General features: G+C 40.9%; 2 protein-coding genes across 2 annotated transcripts; one reads left to right on the top strand and one right to left on the bottom strand.

Annotated features, from left to right (window-relative positions):
- Positions 1-1,662: 1,662 nt before the first annotated feature.
- LOC116199036 (elongation factor-like GTPase 1) lies at positions 1,663-5,505 on the top strand. Its single transcript, XM_031529323.1, has one exon. The coding sequence runs from the start codon at positions 2,262-2,264 to the stop codon at positions 5,352-5,354; it is 3,093 nt and encodes a 1,030-aa protein (XP_031385183.1). The 5' UTR covers positions 1,663-2,261; the 3' UTR covers positions 5,355-5,505.
- A 193-nt stretch (positions 5,506-5,698) lies between these two features.
- Positions 5,699-13,733, bottom strand: LOC116199035 (kinesin-like protein KIN-12E). Its single transcript, XM_031529322.1, has 21 exons — positions 13,384-13,733; positions 13,067-13,222; positions 12,890-12,973; positions 12,588-12,707; positions 11,973-12,086; positions 11,632-11,724; positions 11,146-11,235; positions 10,956-11,026; positions 10,795-10,869; positions 10,614-10,701; positions 10,332-10,390; positions 10,004-10,067; positions 9,737-9,802; positions 9,484-9,642; positions 9,291-9,395; positions 8,950-9,185; positions 8,711-8,780; positions 8,553-8,609; positions 8,061-8,111; positions 7,868-7,947; positions 5,699-7,748 (listed from the first exon to the last, which is right to left on the bottom strand). The coding sequence occupies exons 1-21, from the start codon at positions 13,630-13,632 to the stop codon at positions 5,825-5,827; spliced, it is 4,011 nt and encodes a 1,336-aa protein (XP_031385182.1). The 5' UTR covers positions 13,633-13,733; the 3' UTR covers positions 5,699-5,824.
- Positions 13,734-24,251: the final 10,518 nt, after the last annotated feature.

The following is a 24,251-nucleotide window of genomic DNA, read 5'->3' as shown; positions in this document are numbered from 1 at the left end:
AATAGTCAGAATAACAAATATTCTGATGTGGTCTCTAGCTTGAACGAAGTCGAGTTCTCTTCCTTCGACGCTTCCATGGTTCTTTCCGATGAAATAGCAGAAACTAGAGAATACAAAATTTGCAATCTCGAACTCAGTTTTTGGAAATTTTCTCCAAAGCAGTGAACTGACTTTTAGGGTGCGTTTGGTTTTAGAAACATGATTTAACTCTACTAAACTCCAAACTTTTTAAAATTTTAAAATTACCAAAATGTTTTCAAAATTTTCACTTTTGCCCCACCCCTTCTCCCTCCTCTGCGACGTCACCGCTCATCGTCTTCCTCCCCCTTCCACCCCTCCTGTCTTCGAGCCCGCCCTCTCCTCATTCCCTCATTCCCTCATTCCCTCTCCTCATCAAGAATAGCCAAACATTCTGCTGCTTTCCTCACTCCCTAAGTCTGATTGAAGCTCTCGAGCCCGTTCCGAATGAGAATTGGATGTTGCTTCCTATTTTGTTGACATGTTGTCTTTCTAGTAATTGTTCTGAGAATGAAAAGAAGAAATCAATACTGCGAGGCATGGTTTGGTTACCCTACGAGGAAGCCCAACCATGCTTAGGTCGAAACCTAACCTGATGGATAGACAGAAACCTTAATCGAAATCGGATAAGGAGAGAGAAATTAACTACTATGTTCCACCTTAATTCTCTTTCTCTCTCTCTATCTGAGCTTTTCTGCCACTCTCTTGCCAGTTCAGTCCGGTTATCTCGTCCGAGGATCCATGGAGTGAAGCTCCCATTGGAAACGGTGAACTTGGCCTCGATCTTGAAATTGTTAAGTGGAAATCGGAAACCCTAGGACCGATCTTCAGATTATGAAGTGGAAATCGAAAACCCTAGGATCGATCGGTGAGATTTGGGGCTCGGTGATCGGCGTGAAGGAAGAGAGAGAGAGAGGATCGGGTGGATGGGGGGAGGAGGATGATGAACAGTGACGTCACAGAGGAGGGAGATGGGGTGGGACAAAAGTGAAAATTTTGAAAACATTTTGGTCATTTTAAAATTTTAAAAAGTTTGGAGTTGAGTAGAGTTAAATCATGTTTCTAAAACCAAACGCATCCTTAATTATGGGTGCATTTGGTTCGAGTATTGTTAGATTACATAGAATGTAAAGATTGAAGAGAAAATTTAACTACGTAATTTTTTTTCCTATGTTAAAAGTTAAAATATGAGATTATGGTATTTGGTCAATTATTTTTTATTATGTGAAATATGAGTGATAATATAATATTTGATTTATTTTTGCAGAGATGACTGTGAGTCCATGTCCGTAATCTCCGTTAGAATCTAACAATTCCACCTGCTTTGAATGCAAAGTTTTTATCGATGACTGTAAAGTTTTAACTCGAGCAAATGATTACGATGATTAACTTTTACGACCTCTACAAATAAACGTCGTAAAGATCTAACTTTACATGGAAATAAACGTCCCTTATATGAAAAGTAACAATTCCATTCACATTAATTTGGGGAGGGAGAATTTATTCTTAAAAGTTAGTGAACCGATCCAGCTCGAATTGAATTAATCGAGTAAATGGATTTCCGGAAACCAGGCTATACACTGAAAAAAGTTTGAGGAGCACGTACAATATTTATCCCTTAGGCCCAAACCGAGCGGAAAGCTTTCCCCAATAAAAATTTCCGAACTGATAAAGAAACCCGGTCCATGTAGGCCAAAGAGAAGAGGAGTCAGACAGTCGGTGGGCCCCACACCGTATCTCCTTTGGTCTCATGTGAGCCGGGACCATAGATATATATTACACCGGCTCGCCGTCAACCTGAAATCTAACCCTAATTCTGCAGATTCGATCACCGGCGAACAAAGCTTCCCTCTGCCACCGTTTGCCTTTGTCCTCTCTCTCTGCCTCTCATCGGTTCAGCTCTTCCCATCCAATTCCCCACACGGAAGGTACTCCCCTCCTCCAACGCCTCCTCTATCAGTATCAGCCCAACAGACATGTTTGTTGAGGTCTCGAGAAAGAACAGCCGCTGCCATCAGAACAACGCCGCCGTCTCTGGGTTTTCTCCACTCCTCCACCGGAAGGAATTTTACAGACATCTCTTCCGCTTCAAACATCAAACCCCGCCCATTCTTTCCTCTGCCAATTAGAGAACGTGCCTTACTGTTTTCGGCTTTTGAGCTGTTGTTTTGTTCGGAAACCGCGAAAGTTAACTTCTTTTTGGAGCTTAGCTTGTGTTTTCAGAGCGGGAATCGGACACGACAATGGCTGATTACGATACGAGGAAGATCAGGAACATATGTATTCTAGCACATGTTGATCATGGGAAGACCACGCTTGCCGACCACCTTATCGCGGCCTCTGGGGGCGGGGTCCTACACCCGAAGCTCGCGGGTAAGCTCCGGTTCATGGACTACTTGGACGAGGAGCAGAGGCGAGCTATTACCATGAAGAGCTCTTCGATTGGTCTCCACTATAAGGACTACTCCATCAATCTGATCGATTCCCCGGGCCACATGGATTTCTGCAGTGAGGTCTCAACGGCCGCCCGGTTGAGTGATGGTGCCCTGATATTAGTAGATGCAGTGGAAGGGGTGCACATTCAGACCCATGCTGTGTTGCGGCAGTCGTGGATCGAGAAGCTCACCCCGTGTTTGGTGCTTAACAAGATTGATAGGCTGATCAGTGAGTTGAAGCTGAGCCCAATGGAGGCTTATACCCGGTTATTGAGGATTGTTCACGAGGTGAACGGGATCATGAGTGCGTACAAGTCGGAGAAGTATTTGTCCGATGTGGACTCAATTCTTGCTGGCTCCACCGGTGAGGTGGGCGATGAGAGTCACGAGCTGATCGAGGATGATGAGGAGGACACCTTTCAGCCCCAGACGGGTAATGTCGCGTTTGTTTGCGCACTGGATGGGTGGGGATTCAGCATTCCCAAATTTGCGGAGTTCTATGCCTCGAAGTTTGGGGCAAGCTCAGGCACACTGCAGAAGGCTTTCTGGGGTCCTCGGTATTTCAATCCAAAGACGAAGATGATAGTGGGGAAGAAGGCAGCAGGTGAAGGGAGCAAGGTTAGGCCCATGTTTGTTCAGTTTGTGCTCGAGCCGCTCTGGCAGGTCTATCAGGCAGCCCTGGAACCAGATGGCGACAGAGCAATGCTCGAGAAAGTCATTAAATCATTTAATTTGTCTGTTCCACCTCGTGAGCTTCAGAACAAAGATCCTAAAGTTGTGCTCCAGGCCGTTATGAGCCGCTGGCTTCCTCTGTCAGATTCGATCTTGTCTATGGCTGTTAAGTGTATGCCTGATCCTATTGCAGCCCAGACAAATCGAATCTCACGGTTGCTTCCAAAGAGAGAGATTTTGGACAGTGGAGTGGACCAAGATGTGCTTGCGGAGGCCGAACTCGTAAGAAGATCTGTTGAGGCTTGTGATTGCAGTGATGAAGCTCCATGTGTTGCATTTGTGTCCAAGATGTTCGCGGTCCCAGTGAAAATGCTGCCTCAAAGAGGCCCACAGGGAGAGATGTTGAACAACTCGGCCGACCAGGACTCGATTGGAGAATCAGATGAGTGCTTCCTTGCGTTTGCAAGGATCTTCAGCGGGGTGCTCTCTGCAGGGCAGAGTGTCTTTGTGCTCTCAGCTTTATACGACCCGCTTAAGAGAGAATCGGCTCAGAAGCATTTACAGGAGGCTGAGTTGCAGTCTCTGTACCTAATGATGGGCCAAGGATTAAAACCAGTTTCCTCTGCAAAGGCTGGGAATGTGGTAGCAATCCGAGGACTCGGTCAGCATATATTGAAGAGTGCGACTCTTTCTTCTACCATAAACTGTTGGCCTTTCTCGAGCATGGTCTTTCAGGTAGCCCCCACCCTCAGAGTTGCTATCGAGCCATCCGATCCTGCTGATATGGGTGCTCTGATGAAAGGGTTGAGGCTTCTGAACCGGGCAGACCCATTTGTGGAGGTCAGTGTTTCCAGCAGAGGGGAGCATGTGCTTGGTGCTGCAGGGGAGGTCCATCTCGAGAGGTGCATTAAGGATTTAAAGGAGAGGTTCGCAAAGGTGAGGTTAGAAGTCTCCCCGCCTCTTGTTTCCTATAAAGAGACGATTGAGGGAGATCAGACAAATCCTTTGGATAATCTCAAACTGTTGACTAAGAGCTCGGACTATGTAGAGAAGACCACGGCCAACGGGAGATGTACTGTTCGTGTCCATGTAATGAAACTTCCACCGACTCTGATTAAGCTTCTCGAGGAGAATGCTGAACTTCTGGGGGATGTTATCGGTGGCAAAAGAGGGCAAACAAGCAAGGTTGTTTGGTCGCAGCCCACGTCTAGCATAGCTGAGCAAGAAGATCCCATTGAAGCCCTCAGGAAAGGGATAGTTGAATCTACTGATAGCGACATCCTTTCCGTGGTTCAGAATGACAAGGATCGTGCAGAGGAATGCCGAACGAAGTGGCTTAAGCTCCTAAAGAGGATGTGGTCTCTCGGTCCTAGGCAAGTCGGGCCAAACATCCTCTTCACTCCTGATCCAAAGAAAGACATAGTTGACCGCTCTGTTCTGATCCGAGGCTCCCCCTACGTGTCTGAGAGACTGGGGTTTCTGGATGATTCCGCTGATAGTGAAGATACAGCGCCCGATGCATCATCAGAGTTGGGCCTGTCACTGCGTGTGGAAGCAGCGAGTCTCGAGAGCAGTGTGGTGTCAGGATTTCAGCTTGCGACGTCTTCGGGTCCCTTGTGTGAAGAGCCGCTGTGGGGCCTAGCTTTTGTGATTAACGCTTTTATCTCTCCTTCAGTTATCAAGTCTGAGGAGTCGGAGCAGGGTCAGCAGCAGACAGAGCAGTTCGGGATCTTCAATGGGCATGTTATGGCAACAGTTAAGGAAGCATGCCGAGCAGCTGTTCTTCAGCACAGGCCGCGACTAGTCGAAGCCATGTACTTCTGCGAGCTGAATACTCCTACCGAGTACCTGGGTCCAATGTATGCTGTTCTTGCAAGGAGGCGGGCCCGTGTCCTGAAAGAAGAAATGCAAGAAGGCTCTCCCCTGTTCACCGTCCATGCCTATGTTCCTGTGGCCGAGAGTTTTGGGTTTGCAGACGAGTTGAGGAGGTGGACCTCGGGAGCTGCAAGTGCTCTCCTCGTGCTTAGTCACTGGGAAGCGATACCCGAAGACCCATTCTTCGTGCCCAAGACTGAGGAGGAAATAGAGGAGTTTGGTGATGGCTCGAGCGTGCTTCCTAATACTGCAAGGAAGCTGATCAATGCCGTGAGGAGGAGGAAAGGCCTCCCCGTCGAAGAAAAGGTGGTTCAGCATGCAACGAAGCAGAGGACCCTTGCTCGAAAAGTCTGATTTTTGGAGACTTTGGTTATTGTCATTCATTCAAATTATAGATTATAGACTGTAAAACAGATTCTGTTACGTAGTCTATATCATCAATTTTGTTCGACTTGTACTTCGACAAATTTTGATGTTTGATATTTGATGATCAGTTAGTCAGTCAGCCTAGCACTGTGTCGTTACGCCGGTCGATTAATTTTTCTGAACCGGGATTGAACTTTTCGGGCACAGAATTTTGTGCGGTATGCTCCCGTCAGTATCAACAAATTGATAGTTTATATACTATTATCTGTTTTGTTTAATTCGCATTTGACAAATTTTGATAGTTTTCCGGAACTTTGCTCAGTCCCATCAGATGACTGACACTGCAAGTGGATTATATACTGGAAATAAGCAATCGGCTTACAAAAAATAGCTTCCAACTAGATTACACAATACGGCAACTGCACTCCAAGGCTCTTTGATGTTCGATTTAGATAATTTTACAGGTGATTTACTAGCAATGATGTTGCCTCCTCGATCATTGACACAGCACTCTGAAGCTCATCTTCTACTTCCTGCGACCTGCCCACGTGACGCCGCATTTCCTCCGACAAATGGATCTTCTTCTCAGCCAGAGCTAACTCCAGTTCTCCGATCCTCTTTAGCTGCATTTTCAGTTCCTCTTCCAGAACTTCCATCTCTTCTGCCTTTAGATCAGTCTCGAATACATGCTGCTGGAATGAAAGAAACACATCCCGAGTTTCATCGCTCCCTTTTTCTCTGACCTCTAAAAGACTGTTCTTCTCTTGCATCACTCCTTGAAGTGCAATCTCCAGATCCTCCACCATCCTTGAACCTTTGGTGATATCGCCTTGGACTGCCTGTATCATGGAATATATTTTCTCATATTTTGGCTTGATTTCTCCGAGTTCCTTCCTAATAGTACCCAGCCTTTCTTGGCAAAAGCCAATCTCAGCCTGCAGCTTGATCTTTTCTTCCTCGGACTTGAGCAAGTCACCAGCTTTCCCGCCCAAGTTCCATGTCCTCTTCGATGGGTTCACATTCTCGACATTGTCTATGGCAAAAAGGACCTTCTCGCTATCCTGTTTCCGCTTCTCTTCCTCATATTTCGACTTCAAGCTTGCAAGCCTCTTCTTTATTTCCTCTTCAGATTCCTGATTCTTCACCAGAGCCAGCTCCAGTTCATCCTTTCGGGCTTGAAGAAGGGACAGTTCATTTTTCTTCTTGTTGAGATGCAATAATGAATCATTCACCCTTCCCTTTGCCCGAGCCTCTCGCTGCTCAAAGTACTCTAAGGATGATGAGAAGCTCAAGATAGTGTGTTTCAGAGCTGAGAACTTCTTAAAAGCGAGACAGGCCCTTTCTTGTTTTTCTGAACGGACAGTCCCAAGCATTCCGAGTTCATGCTGCTTGACCTGAACCATTTTCTGCATGTCTTCAATTTGTCTTACGATCTCATCAACTTCACCTGCAGCCTTCTCGACTGAAGCAAACACAGCAAAACTTCTTGCATATTCTTTGAGCTTAAACTCAGCATTTTCAAGTTTTGTTTTTGCCAAACCAATTTCTTGTGGAGCAGACGAGAAATTTGAGTTCTCTGTCTCTAAGCAATCACCCGAAGCTGTTTGATCATCCTCAGAACAATTTTGACGATTGGTCCGAGCATTAGATTCTTCTTTCAATAGTTCTGATTCGCTAAACAAGAAAGGTTTCACAAATCTAGCCGTCTTTTCCATGGAAATGACAGCCTCAGCCTTGCTCGGTGGATCATTAGATTCAAGGTAACCTTCTAGCTCAGGATTTCCATCACCTGCATCAACCTCTGCGAGCTTCTCGGGACACTCATATTCACCTTTTGCTTCAGTTGTGACTGGTCCACTAGCATGAAGCATCCTCTTGAACTCATCCCTCTCCTGCATGGCTTTCTCATATAAGCTCATTAGTTTCTCGTTTTCTTCGTGCAGTTCCTCGAGTTGATATTCCAGGTTCTCAACCACCTTCTTGGTCTCAGTCTCATTTGACTCAAACGATTCTGGGAATGTTCCATTACCAGGAATTCCTGTTCCTTCATCCAGAGTGCCATTAGCCGTATCCACTTGTAAGTCATCGCTCCTCGCTGCAGTTGCCTGCTCATACAATTCTATCAGTTTGTTGTTGTCTTCGATTAAGACCTTCAGCTTCATCCGAAGCTCATCATTCTCCTTAGAAATGATAATTGCACTCTCATGGGCCTCGGCTTCTCTTTGACTTGCAGCAGCAATGGCATCAACCATTGTTTTCAACTCCATTTGATCATCAAAGTTGACAATAGGAACTCTCGATGGAGGTGAAGAAATATGCTCAAATTGCTGTGTTTCTTCCGCAGCTCTTCTAGATCTCTCGGCTTCAAGCTCTTGTACATACCTAAATTAATTGTCGAATCAGTTAGTTGGGTGAAGATGTATTCACACCTTCTTGGGGGAAAAAAAAAGTCACTGAACTATAGATATTACAAAAAAGAAAGAGAGAGAGGAAATTAGAACCTTTCCAACTTCTTTTTCTCCTCAAGGCAGAGGTCCAGTTTCTTTCTCAGTGACTCCAATTCAGCCTGATTCTGAATAGCCTGAAGTAAAAAAAAAAATTCTTGCAAGTAAATTTCAGACAGATTTAACTGTTTCTGCCAATGGAATTTGGCAGGCAGCAGGGGAAAATTCTAGTCAGAAGCATTCCATTTACCTGCAAACGCAGGAATTCATTTTCCTCAGAATACCAAGGCGATCTAGGCTCCTGCATATAATGAGTTCGATATCAAAAGAGTAAAATATTAAGATGAGATTGAAATACAAGTAAATTGAGCAATATACTGTCAGTCAACAGAGAGAAGAGAGAAGGTAATGACTGTAAAAGCTAATCATAGTAGGTTCTTAAAGATGTTTGTGCCTGCAAATGAAATTCTAAGCTTGGTAATCATAATGTCTCTGTCTACTGATCATCAGGATAGAGAACAGCGGGCTCAGCTTGCTTTTTTATTGTTAAGTTATAGAAGAGTGAGGGTAAGAAATGTCGTTGCTTCCTAGAACCAAAACTGGACAGGTTGTTCTCATAGATAACCATCATTCTTCTTCAGTGTTACGTGAGGCCTTAGTATGAGTCATTTTCTGTTTTATAGATCACAAAGCTCTCTAAATACATAAACTTGATGTCTTATAAGAAAGTTTGAAAAAGAACCTGGGCTGCAGGAGGATTTGACTCATGCATTAGTTTCCAATCAAGTACTTCTAGCAACTGCAAAAGTCATGCATTAACTGTAAGCATCAAGTTGTCACCAGAATTGTGCATATGTAAATAAGATAGAGGGAGAGACTGAGGGAGGGAAAATTTTCGACCTTGTTTTGTAGCACCGCGATCTGCTCTTTCATTGTCTCCCGCTCACCTTCCTCAACAAATGACTTTAATCTGTGTACAGCACACAAAGAAATCATATTACAACATTTTATTCAGATTACATCAGTGAATGAAGAAACCCAGTATTAACTCTTATATTCTCGCTATTTTTTAGAACATGTTCCAAGTCATGTTTGAGAGGGGTGCCTGAACTGAACCTGCGCTAAGAACACAGGCATACCTTCTAATTTCTTCCTTCAATCGCAAATTTTCCATGGCAAATCTCGTTACTTCCTGGTTCCTGTCAACTTGGGCTCGTAAAACTTCAATTTCCTTCAAATGTTGTTCCTTTTCCTTCAACAAATGAGTCTCAGCTGAGATCTTTCCTGAAGCCACAGCCTCCAGCCGCTTAATTCCTGCTTCACGGAACCTTAGCCTCATCTTCAGGCCTTGAATTTCATCTTCTCTTTGTTTTGCCTGTTTAAAACGAATACTTGATAGAATGAAGCTATGTAATAAATATATATAACAGTCAATTCCGACACTGGAATAGCTAGAATGGGACACTTTATAAACCCATACCAGCTGGAGAGCTGCTTGATTCTCTGATGCCAATGCTTGCAATGCAATTTCTTTGTCCTTTTCCCTCTTAAAAGCTCCAACAAGAGCAACTTCATAATCATTCTTCTGAAAAAAGATGAAAAGATGAAGCTAAGTTTTAAGCAGCATTCCTAAATTAAGATTTATTTAATGTAACAAAGAGAAAACTTCTGACATGAGTTATCCTTTTATCAGATGTAAGTGGACTAAACGATCCATGAAGCCCTTCCCACTTGAAGGGTCCTGGAGTTGCTGGAAAGTTCGTCGACAGAACATCATTGTCCACATCATCAGCTCCTCCATTCATCATTCCTCGCAGTCGGGCCACTTCTTTCTATAATGTTGCATGAGAATGTAAGAAAATTTGCTATAAGTCAAGCAGCACCATAAAAAGTTGTTTTGGTAAATATGATATACAATGTGTATACCTTGAGCTGCTGAATTTGCATACGCATTGAAATTATGTCTCCAGATGCATCTTCATTGATAATTGCCTATAGAATGAAAAACTTGTGCATTTCAGAAAGAGATGAAAAATCAAGAACGGTTACTCTTCAAGTTAAAATAGAAAAGCAGAGCCTTTCTGCAAGCTTGGCCTTGTTAAAGAGCGTAAAATGACCTTCACTGGTCGATTAGCATCCGCAATTCAGCATGGATACTTACAGATGAAAAAGAATCAAGCAATGATAACTTACATTGTTTTTAATGAATTTAGCACGTTGTGCAAACTTCAAAGTGCTTAATGTCTCCAACGAGCAACTGCAAAAGCCAAAAGCAGTGCAAATTACAAACTTTTGAGATGAGCAATGAGGGAAAAAAGCAAGCTTCTTGGTTGGTGAAGAATATTACATAAATATTTTTAAGCTGCGAAAAATTCGAAAGTGAAATTGGTTCAGTTTATCTTGCTCGATGAAGCTGAAATTGGAAAATTTGATTATGTGTGCTGCTTCGTGATACAGGTAGTTCCCAAATTTAAAGATAATCTAACCAAGCAAGATTAAATGCACAGAACCAACTCCTGACCAGTTAGAAGGACTTATATTTGCAATTATAATTGTCTTCGAGTTCCCTCCAAGTGAATCCTGATATGTAAGAGAGAACAAGAAGAATGAGATATTATTCTTGTGAACATTCCCATCATAAAAGATGTCGCAGCCATTTTATAAACCAACTACTGTGACAGTACTATAAGAAACCAAAGCATTAGCATCTAAATTTTGCAAAGTTTAGAATCAAATGACAAGGTAAGCCCATAAACCTCAACTCTGAAACTAAATGAGAAAAAAATCTGGGGATCTTCTTAACCTGAAGCAAAAATGTCAGCTTTGAGTCTCGGTAAGGAACATGAAGTGACTTCCCATTGGAAACGCTCACAAGATTCATGATTACAAGTCTGAAAACCAAATACAACATTAGTTAAGACCAATGCATCAATAAATCAAGCGAGTTTCTATGAAGCATAAAATGGGGAAGGACTAAGGTGTACCCCAACGTTGAAAGGGACTTATTGATATTTGTCGCTTCTTTGAGACGCTCGCCTTCAGCTCCAGAACTCTTTTGCCTGTGACAGCAACGTCGCATTTCAAAGCTTAATTAGCATCAAAGTTACAATTACACTATTTTACAGCCATAATTTGTTTCCAATACCTCTCTGATCCAGCAAGGTCGACAAGATTGAGCCGAGCAAATCTATGGTGAGTTACTCCTTGGACTTCCCACTGGTTGTCAGGAAAACAAGAAATTTTCAATAATTCCAAAGACTAGATATGCAGATCAACTGGAACACTTGAAGCAAAGAATAGATTTTGGGGGAGGATTAGAAAATAGAAATACCCACCGTACTTTCAATAGCGCATGTAAAAACACTATGTGAACGACTGCTTGCTCGGTTCATATTAGTTGCAGCAACCTTTCTGTTAGCAGCTCCCTGAAGAATTTAAAACATATGTCAACATTACGCTACCATTTTACTGTCTATAAGCATATTGTATAAACTGTATTACTCAATTATGAACACTGGGAGCAAATTTTGTGGTTTGAAATCCAGCAGTATAACATGTTTCAACAATTATCATCGGAAAGCTAATTACTGATTAGGTTGACTTTTGTACAACTAAGATGAGTTCTCCAAAATGTGTGCTCAAAATATATGCATTTGCTGCCATCTCAAGTTTATTTGTTAATATATGGACTCCAAAAACTCCGGTATAGATTGTAACTTGAATATATATATATATATATATATATATATATATATATATATCCATCTTAGACAATATCAATTGAAACTGAAAGCAGAAAAATGAGTGAGAAGATTACATACTTGAATTAACTGAAGAATCACTTCTCGAGCACTGGAAACTTCCACCTCTCTCAGGTTCTCTACATAAACCCCCTTCTTATTGTCTTCTCTGATCTGTAACATATTATAACCAGTCTTAAGTTTCAAGATGCCATCACTATGCAGGTACTTAAGGAAGCAATTTCACCTTGAGAGTACCTATCCATCTTAAGAAGGTGGCATTTTCATATATAATTGCTTTCACCAAGATTTTAAAAAATCTTATTCAAAAGCCTCAAAGACAGCAATAGCTTAATTTCATGATGGGCTGTGACATGATTCCCTGAAGTATAAAAGCAAGAGCACTTTAAAGTAATCTATACCTGTAAGTTACTAGATGAGGGGTCCAAAAGATCCAAAATCTGTTCATTGTATATCTCCAGAAATGAGCATCTACAAGTGAATCTTAGCTTCCCATCCTTCCGAGCTTCCTTCTCCTGTCACAACAAGAGCAACTTTTCAACATCTACTTGAGCTTACAGAATCGGATACCTCATGAAGGTGTTGAGACTGAAGTGAAATCAAATTCATTTATAAACAAATCATAACGGGGGGAAACCTTCAATTGAGATACTAAGTCGAAAATGAAGTCATCTGTAGATACAACACAAATTCAATATAAGGGCATTAAAGAAAGCGCCTCAAAGGACCCAACTGGCAAATCTGTGATAAATTTCTCAAGAGAGAAAATGTCCCTGAAACGTCTACAACAAAGCCCCACCTCCCAACATGAACGCAAATGACTACTTTGGAACTAAACGAATGTCTGACTTACTGTCAATGAGGGCAAATAAAAGAAGCAGATTATCTCTTACTTAAATATGAATATCTGACTGAGTGTCAGTGAAGGGGAAATAAAAGGAGCAGACTATCTCTATATGAAGTACTAAGAATTTGTGTGTTGGATTATGGTGTAGAAAGTGGAGAAATAAATTGACCTTTTGAATTCGTGAAAATAGATATTCGAACACACGAGGAGTCATCCCACAGTTGACGCTATGCCTACGAGTTCCTCCCTCAATGTCTCCGAGCATCGTGTGCGTCTTCCCACTTCCAGTCTACAAGCAAACACAGAGAAAACCAGGGGAAAAAAAATAAAACGTAAACTCAATAGAATAATTGATTCTACTTATTTATGCTGTGGAAAAATCCTTTCTATCATTTTGAAGGATTTAACTTCCCTGAATAGGGAAACAGCGAATAAACAAAATCCCAATCTGTAATTGTCAGAGTTACTCACTTGACCATATGCGAACATACAGCTATTGTACCCTCCGACACAATTTTCCACCATGGGAACTCCAGCGACCTTGAACAGCTTCTCCTGTCATGTCCAGTTACGAAGTTCATCAATTGGAAATGCAAGACAAAAAAGGGGACCAAATTCAGATAAAAACGTACAGATGGAAATCAATACCTGACTAACATTCTCGTCTGCAACAAGATCGAAAGTAAACCGGGACTCGGGATGCCCAGTCCAAGTGATGGTCTGGCAGCTCTCTTGCCTGACACACTTGTTGTGCCCTTGAAGCGATATCTCGCTCCCGCTCAGAGGCCTTATTCTAATAATGACCTGAGAAGAATTACAAAATCCAAAATCAACAATTGCTTCCAGTCTCAATCAATACACCCAAACAATCATTCTCCAGCTACCAAGTCAACCGATTCACGAAGCTCTTTTTCTTAGTCAATCCAGCTACTTTGAAATCTTAAGACCAAATTTGCTCATATTACCTGCACATTGTGTTCCTTCCAGAAGGAAGGGGCCTCGGAGAACTCGAACCCCTGGGACGAGGACTCAACAGCGGAGGAGCCTTCATTCTGATCTTCGCTGCTCCGGACGGCCAATGCCTGAGAATGCGCCGCGTTCTCCCTGGAAGCAGACCTGAGATGGAGGTTGGTGCCGGCAGGGTCGGAGGAATGGTCCGACGAGAAGCCGAACCGGCTTTTGCAGGCACTCGCAGCGTCCGATACGAACACCATGGTCGATTCAACGAGCTCGCGGTGGTGGGGAAGAGTGGTTTCGCCGAGTTGCAGTGGAGATGGAGAGTGGAGAGAGAGAGAGAGAGAGAGAGAGAGAGAGAGGAGTTTGAACGCGAGGGAATTATTCTGTCAGTGTAGAGATCGGACGGTGGATATCTCACTTGATCGGACGGATAAGATTGCTCCTTTGATTCAAAATTTTCAGACCGTTTCTACTCTCTCGCATCCGGACCTTGGAGCAACTTGAAATCACAAGAAATGGGCCCCCAATGGGCCTTCATGGGCCACAACTGGGCCGCTTTGATTGACTCTTCATGTAAATCCTCAATTTTCCTTCCTCTTTTTTTTGGTTGAAGTAAATTCTCAAGTAGTCAAAGTTTGTATACAATACAGAAGACCACATATCGAGGAAACAATGGTCTCGTTGGATTCAGCTCCTTCTTTACTCAAAATTATATGAATAACCGTGTGTTGTACGAGAACAAATAAATTTTTCAACTATTTTGGTGAAAAAAATGTTATAAATCCGGTTTTCTAGAGAATATGACTCATTTAATTTTATTTAACTTCATGTGTTTGATATATTCATTTAACTCCGTCTTTACCTCATTTAACTTTGTATGTATTTTCTTTGAAGAAAAAAACTTTGTATATAAAGAGTTCAATATCAATCAGTTACTCCATTTATGAGAATTATTTATCAAAAAGACTTTTTTACGATTGATATATTTAACATATCGTCAAAAATTATGTCGCGTATATATAAAATAATAGTAGAAAACTCTATTTTAATAGGAAATTATATGCTGAAATTATAACATCAAAATTTCTTAAAATTTTTAAAAATATAAGATGTTGGAAAACGCTGCAGATGTGGAGGTGGTGGCCCATTGAACCCAGTCTCCCATTGACGTGCATGACAACCACATGCACGCGCTGCGTGTGCACCTCCACCGGGTCTTTAAACTAGGGGTGGCAATTCGTGTCGTGTCGTGTTTATACGTGTCGTGTCTAAACGGGTTCGTGTCATCAAAGTTATAACCCGTACACGACACGATTATTAAACGGGTCAGGTTTCTCATACACGAACACGACACGATTATATCCGTGTCAACCCGTACACGACACGTTTATACCCCTTTATTAAATCGTGTCATAACAGGTACATGTATACACGACACGATTATAACCGGTACCTGGACACGTTAACACGACCCGTTTATCCGTTCAATCCGGTTACCCGGACACGTTAACACGACCCGTTTATCCATTTAACCCGGTTACCCGGACACGGGACACGTTAACCCGAGAAGAAAAGGAATGAGAACAATAACCCGTTTATCCATTTATAACCCGTTTATTGAAACAACGATACACCTAAAAAATTGGAAAGTGACTAGAACAAAATCATTTCCATACTAATCTAATCATACAAAATTGAAGCTCCACAAAGTAATTAAAAAGGCACATAGCATTTCACAGTAATATCCAAAACATTTCTCCTGGAAACTCTGAAAATCCTCCAATCTCTGAAAACTATTATACTCCATGTTCATAATTATCCATACATAATAAAACCTAAGAAACTCCCAATCTTGCGTTGCTCAGCATAATTCCACTAACCAAACCCAAAAATAAGGAGACAACATCTTTTCTCATAAAGGAGGTTGGTGTGAAGGCATTCCCTTGGAACCTATTGCCTGCAAATATGAACTCAAAGCATGTCAGCATGATAAACAGACATAACTTGAATCAAAAGCATAAAGTGGAGATGTAGAATTCAAAGTGGAGTTGAGTAAATTAAACGTGGGAAAAATGTCAAAAACCTGCCCCTTGATAATTATGTCGGCACATGAATCTATCGAAATTGCTGGACGAGCAAAAGAAATTTACAAGAACGATCCTCTCTGTTCTACGAATTTAATTGATTTCCTCCGTTAATTCTCCGCAAAAGCTTGGGTACACAAATCAAGCTTTATAAAGAGAGACTCCCACAAATTCTCTAATCAAAATTAATTAAGGCAACTACACAATAATAAAGAGAAGGGCCTAAAATTAAAAGGAAAAATTAAAGAAAAGAATTCAATAAATCCTACTGATTTTAGAGCGGTGATGCTCTCATGGAGTTGTTTAGGGAGGAGGGGGAAAGAATTTGTAACTCAATTTACTGGGATGCATCCACTAGGACCTCGTTCAGCACGTCGTCTTAGTGGAGATGTAGAATTCAAACAGACATGCTTTTGTGCATGGAGGATCATGTTACGTATTCAACAATAGAATTATGCAAAGTCAATTCAGCAGCTACAGACCAATCAAAACTGTGACAATGCCTCTTGAAAAGCGAGGAGCTCTATTTTCCTTGTACTCTACCAGAAAAGAATGGTAACCTCCTCGACCATCTAATTTAGTCATCAAGCAGAAACTAAAAGCATGAAACATCACAGGTTACTAATGTTAAAGCAAGGAAAAAAAAGCTCACTTTGGGATTTTGTCTGGAGAAACAGACACAGCTCTCTATCAAGGTTTCTGCAAAAATCAGCAGAACAAAAAGAAAAGCCCAACTAAGTATACCGACATGAATCTTCAACAAACAAAATCCAGACAAATACCACAAAATTCCAATTAATTCTCCCCAAGAGATATTCCAATGAAAAAATCAATAAAAAGCAGTAGAGCTCTACAACTCTTACCAAGAGATATTCCATTCCATGAACCCGTTGATGTTCCTAAGAGGTAATCTCTCACTTAATTAACCACTGTATTGGATCCTTGAGTTGATGGCTCATCGCTAATATTTAAGTTCATCACATCCTCTGTGAGTTGATCCATGGAAATCCCACAACCATCTACATTCAAAAAAGAGAGAGATTAACAAAAGAACTTTAGAAATCAAATCTGAAAAGTAAACTTACCAGCTAATCCATAAAGCCAATCTCGAGAGCACATGAGTGCTTCCACAAGGTCGGGTTTCAAAAAACTCCGATATTGATCGAGAACACGACCTCCACAGCTGAATGCTGCCTCGGAGGCAACCGTGGATATGGGAATGCTCAAAATATCACGAGCCATCCTTGCAACTGTCGGATATCGTTGGGAGTTAATTTTCCAATACTCAAGAATGTCCAAGTCCGTCTTTCTATCGCTCCTTATCTCATCTAAGTACTTTTCTAGCTCAGACTTTTTTGAAGATGCTGAATACACATTATCAGCATAATCATCGAACTCCTGATAAAAAATTAAAAATAATAAACCAATGACAAACATATTCCAAGCGAAACTGACAACTAAAAATATTGAAAAAGTAATACATAATATCATTAAAAATTTTACCTCCAGCATATCCACGGTCTCGGACTCTTGATGATCCGGCACCACCTTCTCTTTTGATGCAGATGATAGATCCACCTTCTGACGTGCTGTATATTCTTCATAAAATGAGAATAATTTGTCCCGAATAGTTTGAAATTCTGAAGATTGACTACCATATAACTTTCTGTAACTCCAATCCACAAACTCAAGTTTATACCTGGGGTCCAATATCACCGCAATCGATAAAATCACTGAAAATTCAGACCAGTACTTTTCAAATTTCATAAGCATCCTCAATGACATTGCTCTCAGATCTTCATCTGTCCCATCACTATACTCCTTGAGCAACACATATGCTTTGAAAGTAGAAGGAAAGCATAGATTTGCGGTTGGATACTTACTTCCAGAAAACAAGGTCGTAATCTCAAAGAAAACCCCCAAGAACTTTCTTTATCTTCTCAATCTTCTGCCACTCCAGTGAGGTAGGACAATTTGTATAATTGGAATCACTTAACTCTAGGTGGCAAAATGCACGATGATAATAGAATGCACTGTCAAGCATAAGATATGTTGAATTCCAACGAGTAGGGACATCTTGCCTCAAGCCTTTCTTCGGATTCAAAGACAAGAGTTTCACACATTCAAGAAATTTTTCTTTTCTAACTTGAGACCCCTTAACATACTTGACACTCTCCCGCACTTTGTCTACCGCAACATCAATCTCTTTTAGTCCATCTTGCACAATCAAATTAATGATATGCGCACAACATCGTTGATGAAAGAATTCACATTTGGCTAAAAGTGCATCCTTCAAATTCAAATGCGATCTCAACAAGTCCACGAAAGTGTCATTGGCGGAGGCATTATCCAAAGTAATAGAAAATAATCTTCCCTCAATACCCCACTCAGCCAACAAAGAGGTAATCTTATTGCTCAATGCCACACCAGTATATGGAGGTGGCATCGGGGAGAAATTCAGAATCCTCTTTTACAAACTCCAATTTTTATCAATAAAATGTGCGGTCAAAGAGAGATACCCATCAGTAGCAATAGAGGTCCACAAATCAGATGTCAAACAAATTCTACCACTAGCTTCCTCAAGCAAGCTCTTAACCCGTGACTTCTCTTTTTTATAAACTTTCAACACATCAGCCCTTGCAGTATTTCGAGATATAATAGGCACACTCTCACGCAAATATGCGAATACAGATCTAATCGCAGTATACTCCACAAAGGCAAGAGGCAGATCGTGCATAATAATGGCAGCAATCAATAACTCACGAAAACGTTCAGGATCAAATGTAGCATTTCTCAAAGACATATCATGATTCATCAGCAGCTGACCAACATCTCGTGTGTCCTTACGAATGCATCTTTCACTATGCTTTTTTAAATTTCCTGTCCCATATTGACTATCACAAATAAAAATAGAGCCACACTTCTTGCATTTACAATGGCTCTTACCATCAATCGACTTTTCTGCCAACTTCTCAAAGAATTGCCAAACAGGTGATGTCAACCTTCTTTTTCGCTTGCCTTTCGATGCCCCTTCCTGAGTTCCTGTTGCAGTGTCTTGAATCTCATCTGCATCAAGCTCCACTACATCATCATCTTCGTTTATCGTGGCCATGGATTTTTCCTTCCTAGAGGATTCCAAGTTCACCTCCAAATTATTTTCTGAACTCATTATCCCTAAATAAAACAAACAATGAGAAACTGGTTAAAGTCTAGAAATACTTCAATATCCCCATTAAAAGACCGGAACGCCGGTTATATAATAAGACCGAGCTTTAACAGTCATTGTAGAATTCTGCTAATGTGATTCTGATTCCTATAACCTCTAGAAGATATTAAATACATGGAGTGAATATAATAGATTCACAGAATTCAAAAATTTCCATAGAAAAACAACACAGTCAAGACTCATTGTCAATCAATCTCCTCCTCAAACACATAGTACAGAGAATCTTGAGCATGAAAAGAGACAAAAAGCAGATAAAGTAAGAGACGAAATGGGCACATCCAATTGAATAGGAACAGAACACGAAGAAGAAGTCATGTGTTCATCGGCCTCATGGTTGGAGATTTTAACTAGCATGTTTATATCTATAGTAGCTCAACAGAATTGTGGAGATTTTACTCATTGATGGTAATTTGCTCTGGACTTTCTTATTAGGAGGACAGCCAGAATGAGAAATCTTTGGACTTCAATATGCTGCTGAAGGCAATACTTGAAAAGGTTTTCAGTTTCTAAAATTGAAGCTCAGTTCAGAGTTGAAATTTTGGGCTGAACTAACACAGGTGAGCAAGAGTCCTTTCTATCCTATAATATGGATGATTAAGGTAAAAGAGAATATGACCACACCAATTGTAGAAAAAGCAGTGAGTTGATATTGCGTTGGATATTTGATTAAATGGAGTTCATTTTAGCAGTGAAGTCAATCAGAAGCAGAACTAATGTTGGTTCCAGTCTGCCTTAATGTAAAATATTTCTGTCGAGGTGTGTCACGAGTGATTTGATATCAGAAAGATTCATCATAATGCCATGGAGGTACGCTGCTGCCTTTGTTAAAGTCTCTACTGAGGTTTTCTCTAGTCAAGTTGCTGCTGTAAAAACCTATACTTGCAGTACTTTGAGAAACAATGCTGCTTAAGCAATTCATTGGAAATTAGGATTGTTGTGTTGCCTGGTAACTGGTAAGCCCCAGTTTTCTACTGATTAGCGGGTGCAATTCCAATTCTCATGCAATACATGGACAATCTTCCTTTAGCGGATAATGCCCATCTAACAGAAACAAACAAAGCTTTCGTCTTCCTGCCTCTTACTATCAGCCCACCTTGTAATTGGCTCGCTTCTGTTCATGGCTGCGCACCCAACCATTCAATTCCCATCCTCTTTCCAACAAAATCACCTTCCTCGAAACAATAATTGCTGGCACCCCAATCAAAACCTTTACGATGGAGCCTGCTGATATTCGTATCTTGCACAACCCTTTTGCCTCTCAGACGAATGCTGAAAACATTTCAACCGCTATTGCTTTTGCTGGATCAGATTTCAGGGGAACTAAACCCAAGTCTATTGGGAAGGAGTGTGATTTGACTTTACGATTGGGCATACCATCAGGATCAAGTACAATCATGGAAAGCAATTTAGCTCAGGAAAGAAGAGACCCCAGGTTAGATGGCGCGAGAGAGAGAGAGAGAAGTGGAAAAGAGTACCTTGAGCTTGAAGTAGAGCTGCAGAGGGGGTCACTGGAGCCGGAATCTCCAGACGGAGGAAAAGCAGAGCAGGGCAGAGCAGTGGAGAAGGAAGATGAAAACCACTAGAGGAACGGTGAAAGGAAGGGAAGACGCCAGAGGGTCGGGGTCGGGATCGGGGTCGAAGTCGCGCAAAAGGGAAGAGGCCAGAGGTCGAGGTCGTGCGAACTGCGGAAGGGAAGAGGCCAGAGCAGAGGGTCGGGACCGTCGGGGTCGAGGTCGAATGAAATTAGGGTCTGGACTCTGGAGGATCTGGAAGCAACGAAGGTCTGAACTCTGAAGGAAATGAAAATAGGTTTGCGAATTGGAAATCGAATGTTAGGGTTAGGGTTACATAAAGGATATTTTGGTCAATTCATATACATAAACGTGTCTAAACGGGTTACACGATTATAGTAACACGATTAAACACGTTTATTTAAACGTGTTTAATCGTGTATAATCGGGTTACACGGGTTCAACCCGGTAAGACACGCTTATTAATCGTGTCTAAACGGGTTGGACCCGTTTAACCCGAATATCAAAAATACCCAACCCGAACCCGTTTAACTCCGTGTCGTGTCCGTGTCGTGTAATCGTGTCGTATCAAATATTGCCAGCCCTACTTTAAACCCAATCTCCCATTGACGCGATTGACTATAGAAGGAACAACAGGCGTCTCTGTGCAAAGGCGACCAACAGGCGGTTGTTGCCCAACCGTTAGGTCCCACACGGCAACCGTGTTTCCCTTTTATTTAATTAAGGCGCATTTCCCTTTTTTATTTTTATTTTTAATTATGGTTGTTGGCAACAATGGCCAGAAATGTGGTCATTGCTGCCAACGACCAAATTTGGCAAAATTAAATTTTTTTTATTTTTGTAACTTTTTCACAAATTTTTCCTATAAATACCCTTTCATGAACAGTTAGTAGTAGAAGCTGTGGCAAAATTGTTCCTATAGTCATGTAATTTTTTTTTAACATCATGTAATGTTATCTTATCGTAATGAATTTTAATTAATTTACATATTTTTTATTATCCATATAAATATTTTTTATTTTTTGTATTTTTTAATTATGTTTAATTAATTTAAACTATTAAGAATATATACTAATTACATATAATAGCAATTATATTCATTTAATTAATATATTATGCACGTGGGCCTAAATCAGAGACTTGAATTCAGAAATTTACATTGGAGTTGAGTGTCTCTCTTTTTTTTGAATTTGTCTCTATCTGACGTGGCGCCTATATGACAATGCGGGGCCTGTTGAGGGACACTATTTAAGAGACACCATTGAAGTTGGTCTTAGACAATCTCCAGTAACTGTCTCTCCACCAAGCCTTTAATGTGGGCCCATCTCTATCATATAAGCGCCACATAGATGAGAGACACACCCAAGAAAAAAAGAGACTTCCTACTTGAATGGTTCTCTCTTTTTGGGTCTATCATGAGAGCCCACACATATATTATATTAATTAAATAAACATAGCTAATATTATATATAAATAACATTTATTAATAATAATTAAAATCAATTAAACATAACTTTAAAAAATTATTTGAATTAATAGACTATAATAAAAAATAATTAAATTAATTGAAATTCATTACAATAAAATAAAAGTACATGATGTTCAAGCAAAAAAAATAAGTGATGATCGGCAATTTAGCAAGTAATTTAGCGGGTATGGTAAAACTATTAGATATGTTCCACAAGTCCACCTATATTCTCTATCCCGAAACTTGATATGATTCCAGATATATTCCTCATATGGAGCAAAAGTTTCCTCCTCTTACTTCAATAATGCTAAGTCGTTGGGTGCATCATTGTAAAAGGAATCGAATTTCACATTATATGTGTCATTCTCATCCTCAACAATCATATGATGCAATATGATGCAAGCTCTCATAATCATTCATAACTTCTCCTTGGACCACGATTGAGCAGTGCCACGTATAATTGTATAGTAAGACTGCAACACTCCGAAAGCACGCTTCACATTCTTTCGTGCTCCTTCTTGATATTTTGCAAACAACTATCTCTTATCTACCTGCGATTAGGGTTAGCAAAATGGGCCGACCCGACCCAAAATAATACTAGGCCATGAAACTCAGGCTCAGGCCCAGCCCTTCAAAATTAATGGGTGGATCGGCCCGGCCTGTTGGTCCGAAATCGCGATCAATACATTCAAGTGTAGATGAATATTCAATCATACAAAAACCTCCTCAAGAAGTCCAAGTCCAAAACATGTATGAGGTTGTGTTCTTAGTTGTGGCCTTTGTAGGGTTCAATTTGTACAAATATATGTGTATATATATGACAAGCCGGCTTTTGGGCCGGCTCGGTCCAAAACGATCGGGCCCCAAAATAATTTTGGGCCAACTCGGCCCGACCCAAAATAATTTTAGGTCAATATTTGTGGGCCTAGGCTTCGGCCTAATAGCACCGGGCTTTCGGGTCGGGCCAATTTTTACCAGCAGTTGGAGGATTGTTTTAACGAACATTACCCATTCAGGGTATATACCATTTGTTAAATAATATCTCACGATATAGTTGTTGCCATTGACAGTGTAATTTACCTCGGGAACGTGATCTTCTAGTACATAATCAAACACCGGTGACCGGTCTAAAATGTTGTTGTCGTTGTACACGGCACGATTGAAACATAAATTACAATTACATAGCTAAGATTGAAACATAAATTATAATAACTTTGCCATAACTTTTGCTACCAACTTCTCATGAATGACAAGTTTTGCCTCATACATGTTTAAGGAGTTGCAGATCCAATTCCCTATCCTTCATATCCATTTTCCTATTCTTCAACTGAATTTCCTCCTTCCCGATCTCGAACTCCTTTTCCTTCATACTCTTGAATTCCTGAAGCATAGATGCTTTTCTTACACAAGTGGATGTGACAGTTTCCATTGCCTCGTCGAGATCGGGAGCAACAGCCTTTTTAGCTTTTCATTTTGGCTTTGTTCTTTCCATTGGATGCTTCTCTGCCTTGTGGATGAACTAGAGAGTCCACATCCACAACCCCGCCCGTTGGCGTTTCGGGGTTGGACGATGTTGTGTGCCCATCGAAAGTATTTGTCTCTTCGAACCTTCACCTAGATTTACAAGAATTCTCCATTTCGATTCCCTCGTGGTATATTCCAAGCCAACTCCATAGTGAATTTTACCTTATGCTTTTGAAAAAATAACTTATGTGCCATCTTCATTATTTTGTCTTGATTCGTTCCGCTTGGATTATGACGATTAGATGCCTAATGGAATCCGTTGGAACTCACACAGTTCTTGTTGATCTTATACCAGTGTTGCTTCAAGGTGTTAATTATTTTCTTCGTGAAGGTTGAGTTGTTTTCACCGCAATACCGGTACATCCAATTCCAGAATGTAGTTAAGTTTGTATCATCCCCGACCATGGGATCTTTCCCAACATTTAGCCAACCACTGATTAGCAGTTGATTCTCTTCCCACTGCCATTTAGTAGTAGTGCGAGCAACTGTCTCTTCAACTTGAACATTGTGTCGTGAGATAGATACCTTTTTCGACTGCCGTTGGGAAATTGAGTGAATGGTGAATTCAGGGTCCTATGTGGGGATTGATCAGACTCAACTCAATATTAGCACTTCTAGATGCTGAGCCCATACAACCCTTAAATTCGGAGGATGAACCCGCATATTCGTAATGTGGGTTAAATGGGACAGGGTTTGGGAAATTGGGTGGATAATACGGATAATGATAATTTGGATGGGGAAAATTGGGAATTTGAAAATTAGGATTTGAGTTTTGAGAGTCGGAAGTTTGAGGATCTTGGGAATTTGAATTTTGGAAGAAATTTTGGTTCTGCATGTAAAACCCAAGGGATTAAATTGAGAGTAATTTAGGATTAAATTGATGTGGATTATCTAGCGTTATTTCGTAAAAAAATAAAAATAAAATCATTGCCCAACGGCCAAATTTTAAAAATAAAAAGGGAAAAGCGGTTGCCGCGTGGTAATACAGCAGACGCTCATTCGTTTCTCTGCAGAGGGAGACGGGTCTCCACGCGCGGTGCTG

This window comes from Punica granatum, chromosome 3, assembly GCF_007655135.1.
Source record: "Punica granatum isolate Tunisia-2019 chromosome 3, ASM765513v2, whole genome shotgun sequence".
In the NCBI taxonomy this organism is placed as follows: domain Eukaryota; kingdom Viridiplantae; phylum Streptophyta; class Magnoliopsida; order Myrtales; family Lythraceae; genus Punica; species Punica granatum.
Note: the sequence above shows the minus strand (reverse complement) of the source record. Positions and strands in the feature narration are given on the sequence as shown.

What these genes read in the sequence shown, in the direction of transcription:
- LOC116199036 (XM_031529323.1), top strand. Translation starts at nt 2,262, where the DNA reads ATGGCTGATTACGATACGAGGAAGATCAGGAACATATGTATTCTAGCA.
- LOC116199035 (XM_031529322.1), bottom strand. Translation starts at nt 13,632, where the DNA reads ATGGTGTTCGTATCGGACGCTGCGAGTGCCTGCAAAAGCCGGTTCGGC. An exon ending in TGATTCTTCAGTTAATTCAA is followed by an intron (nt 11,236 to 11,631) that starts GTATGTAATCTT and finishes TAAATTCTTCAG; the next exon opens with GGAGCTGCTAACAGAAAGGT. An exon ending in CTGATAAAAGGATAACTCAT is followed by an intron (nt 9,396 to 9,483) that starts GTCAGAAGTTTT and finishes ATCTTTTTTCAG; the next exon opens with AAGAATGATTATGAAGTTGC.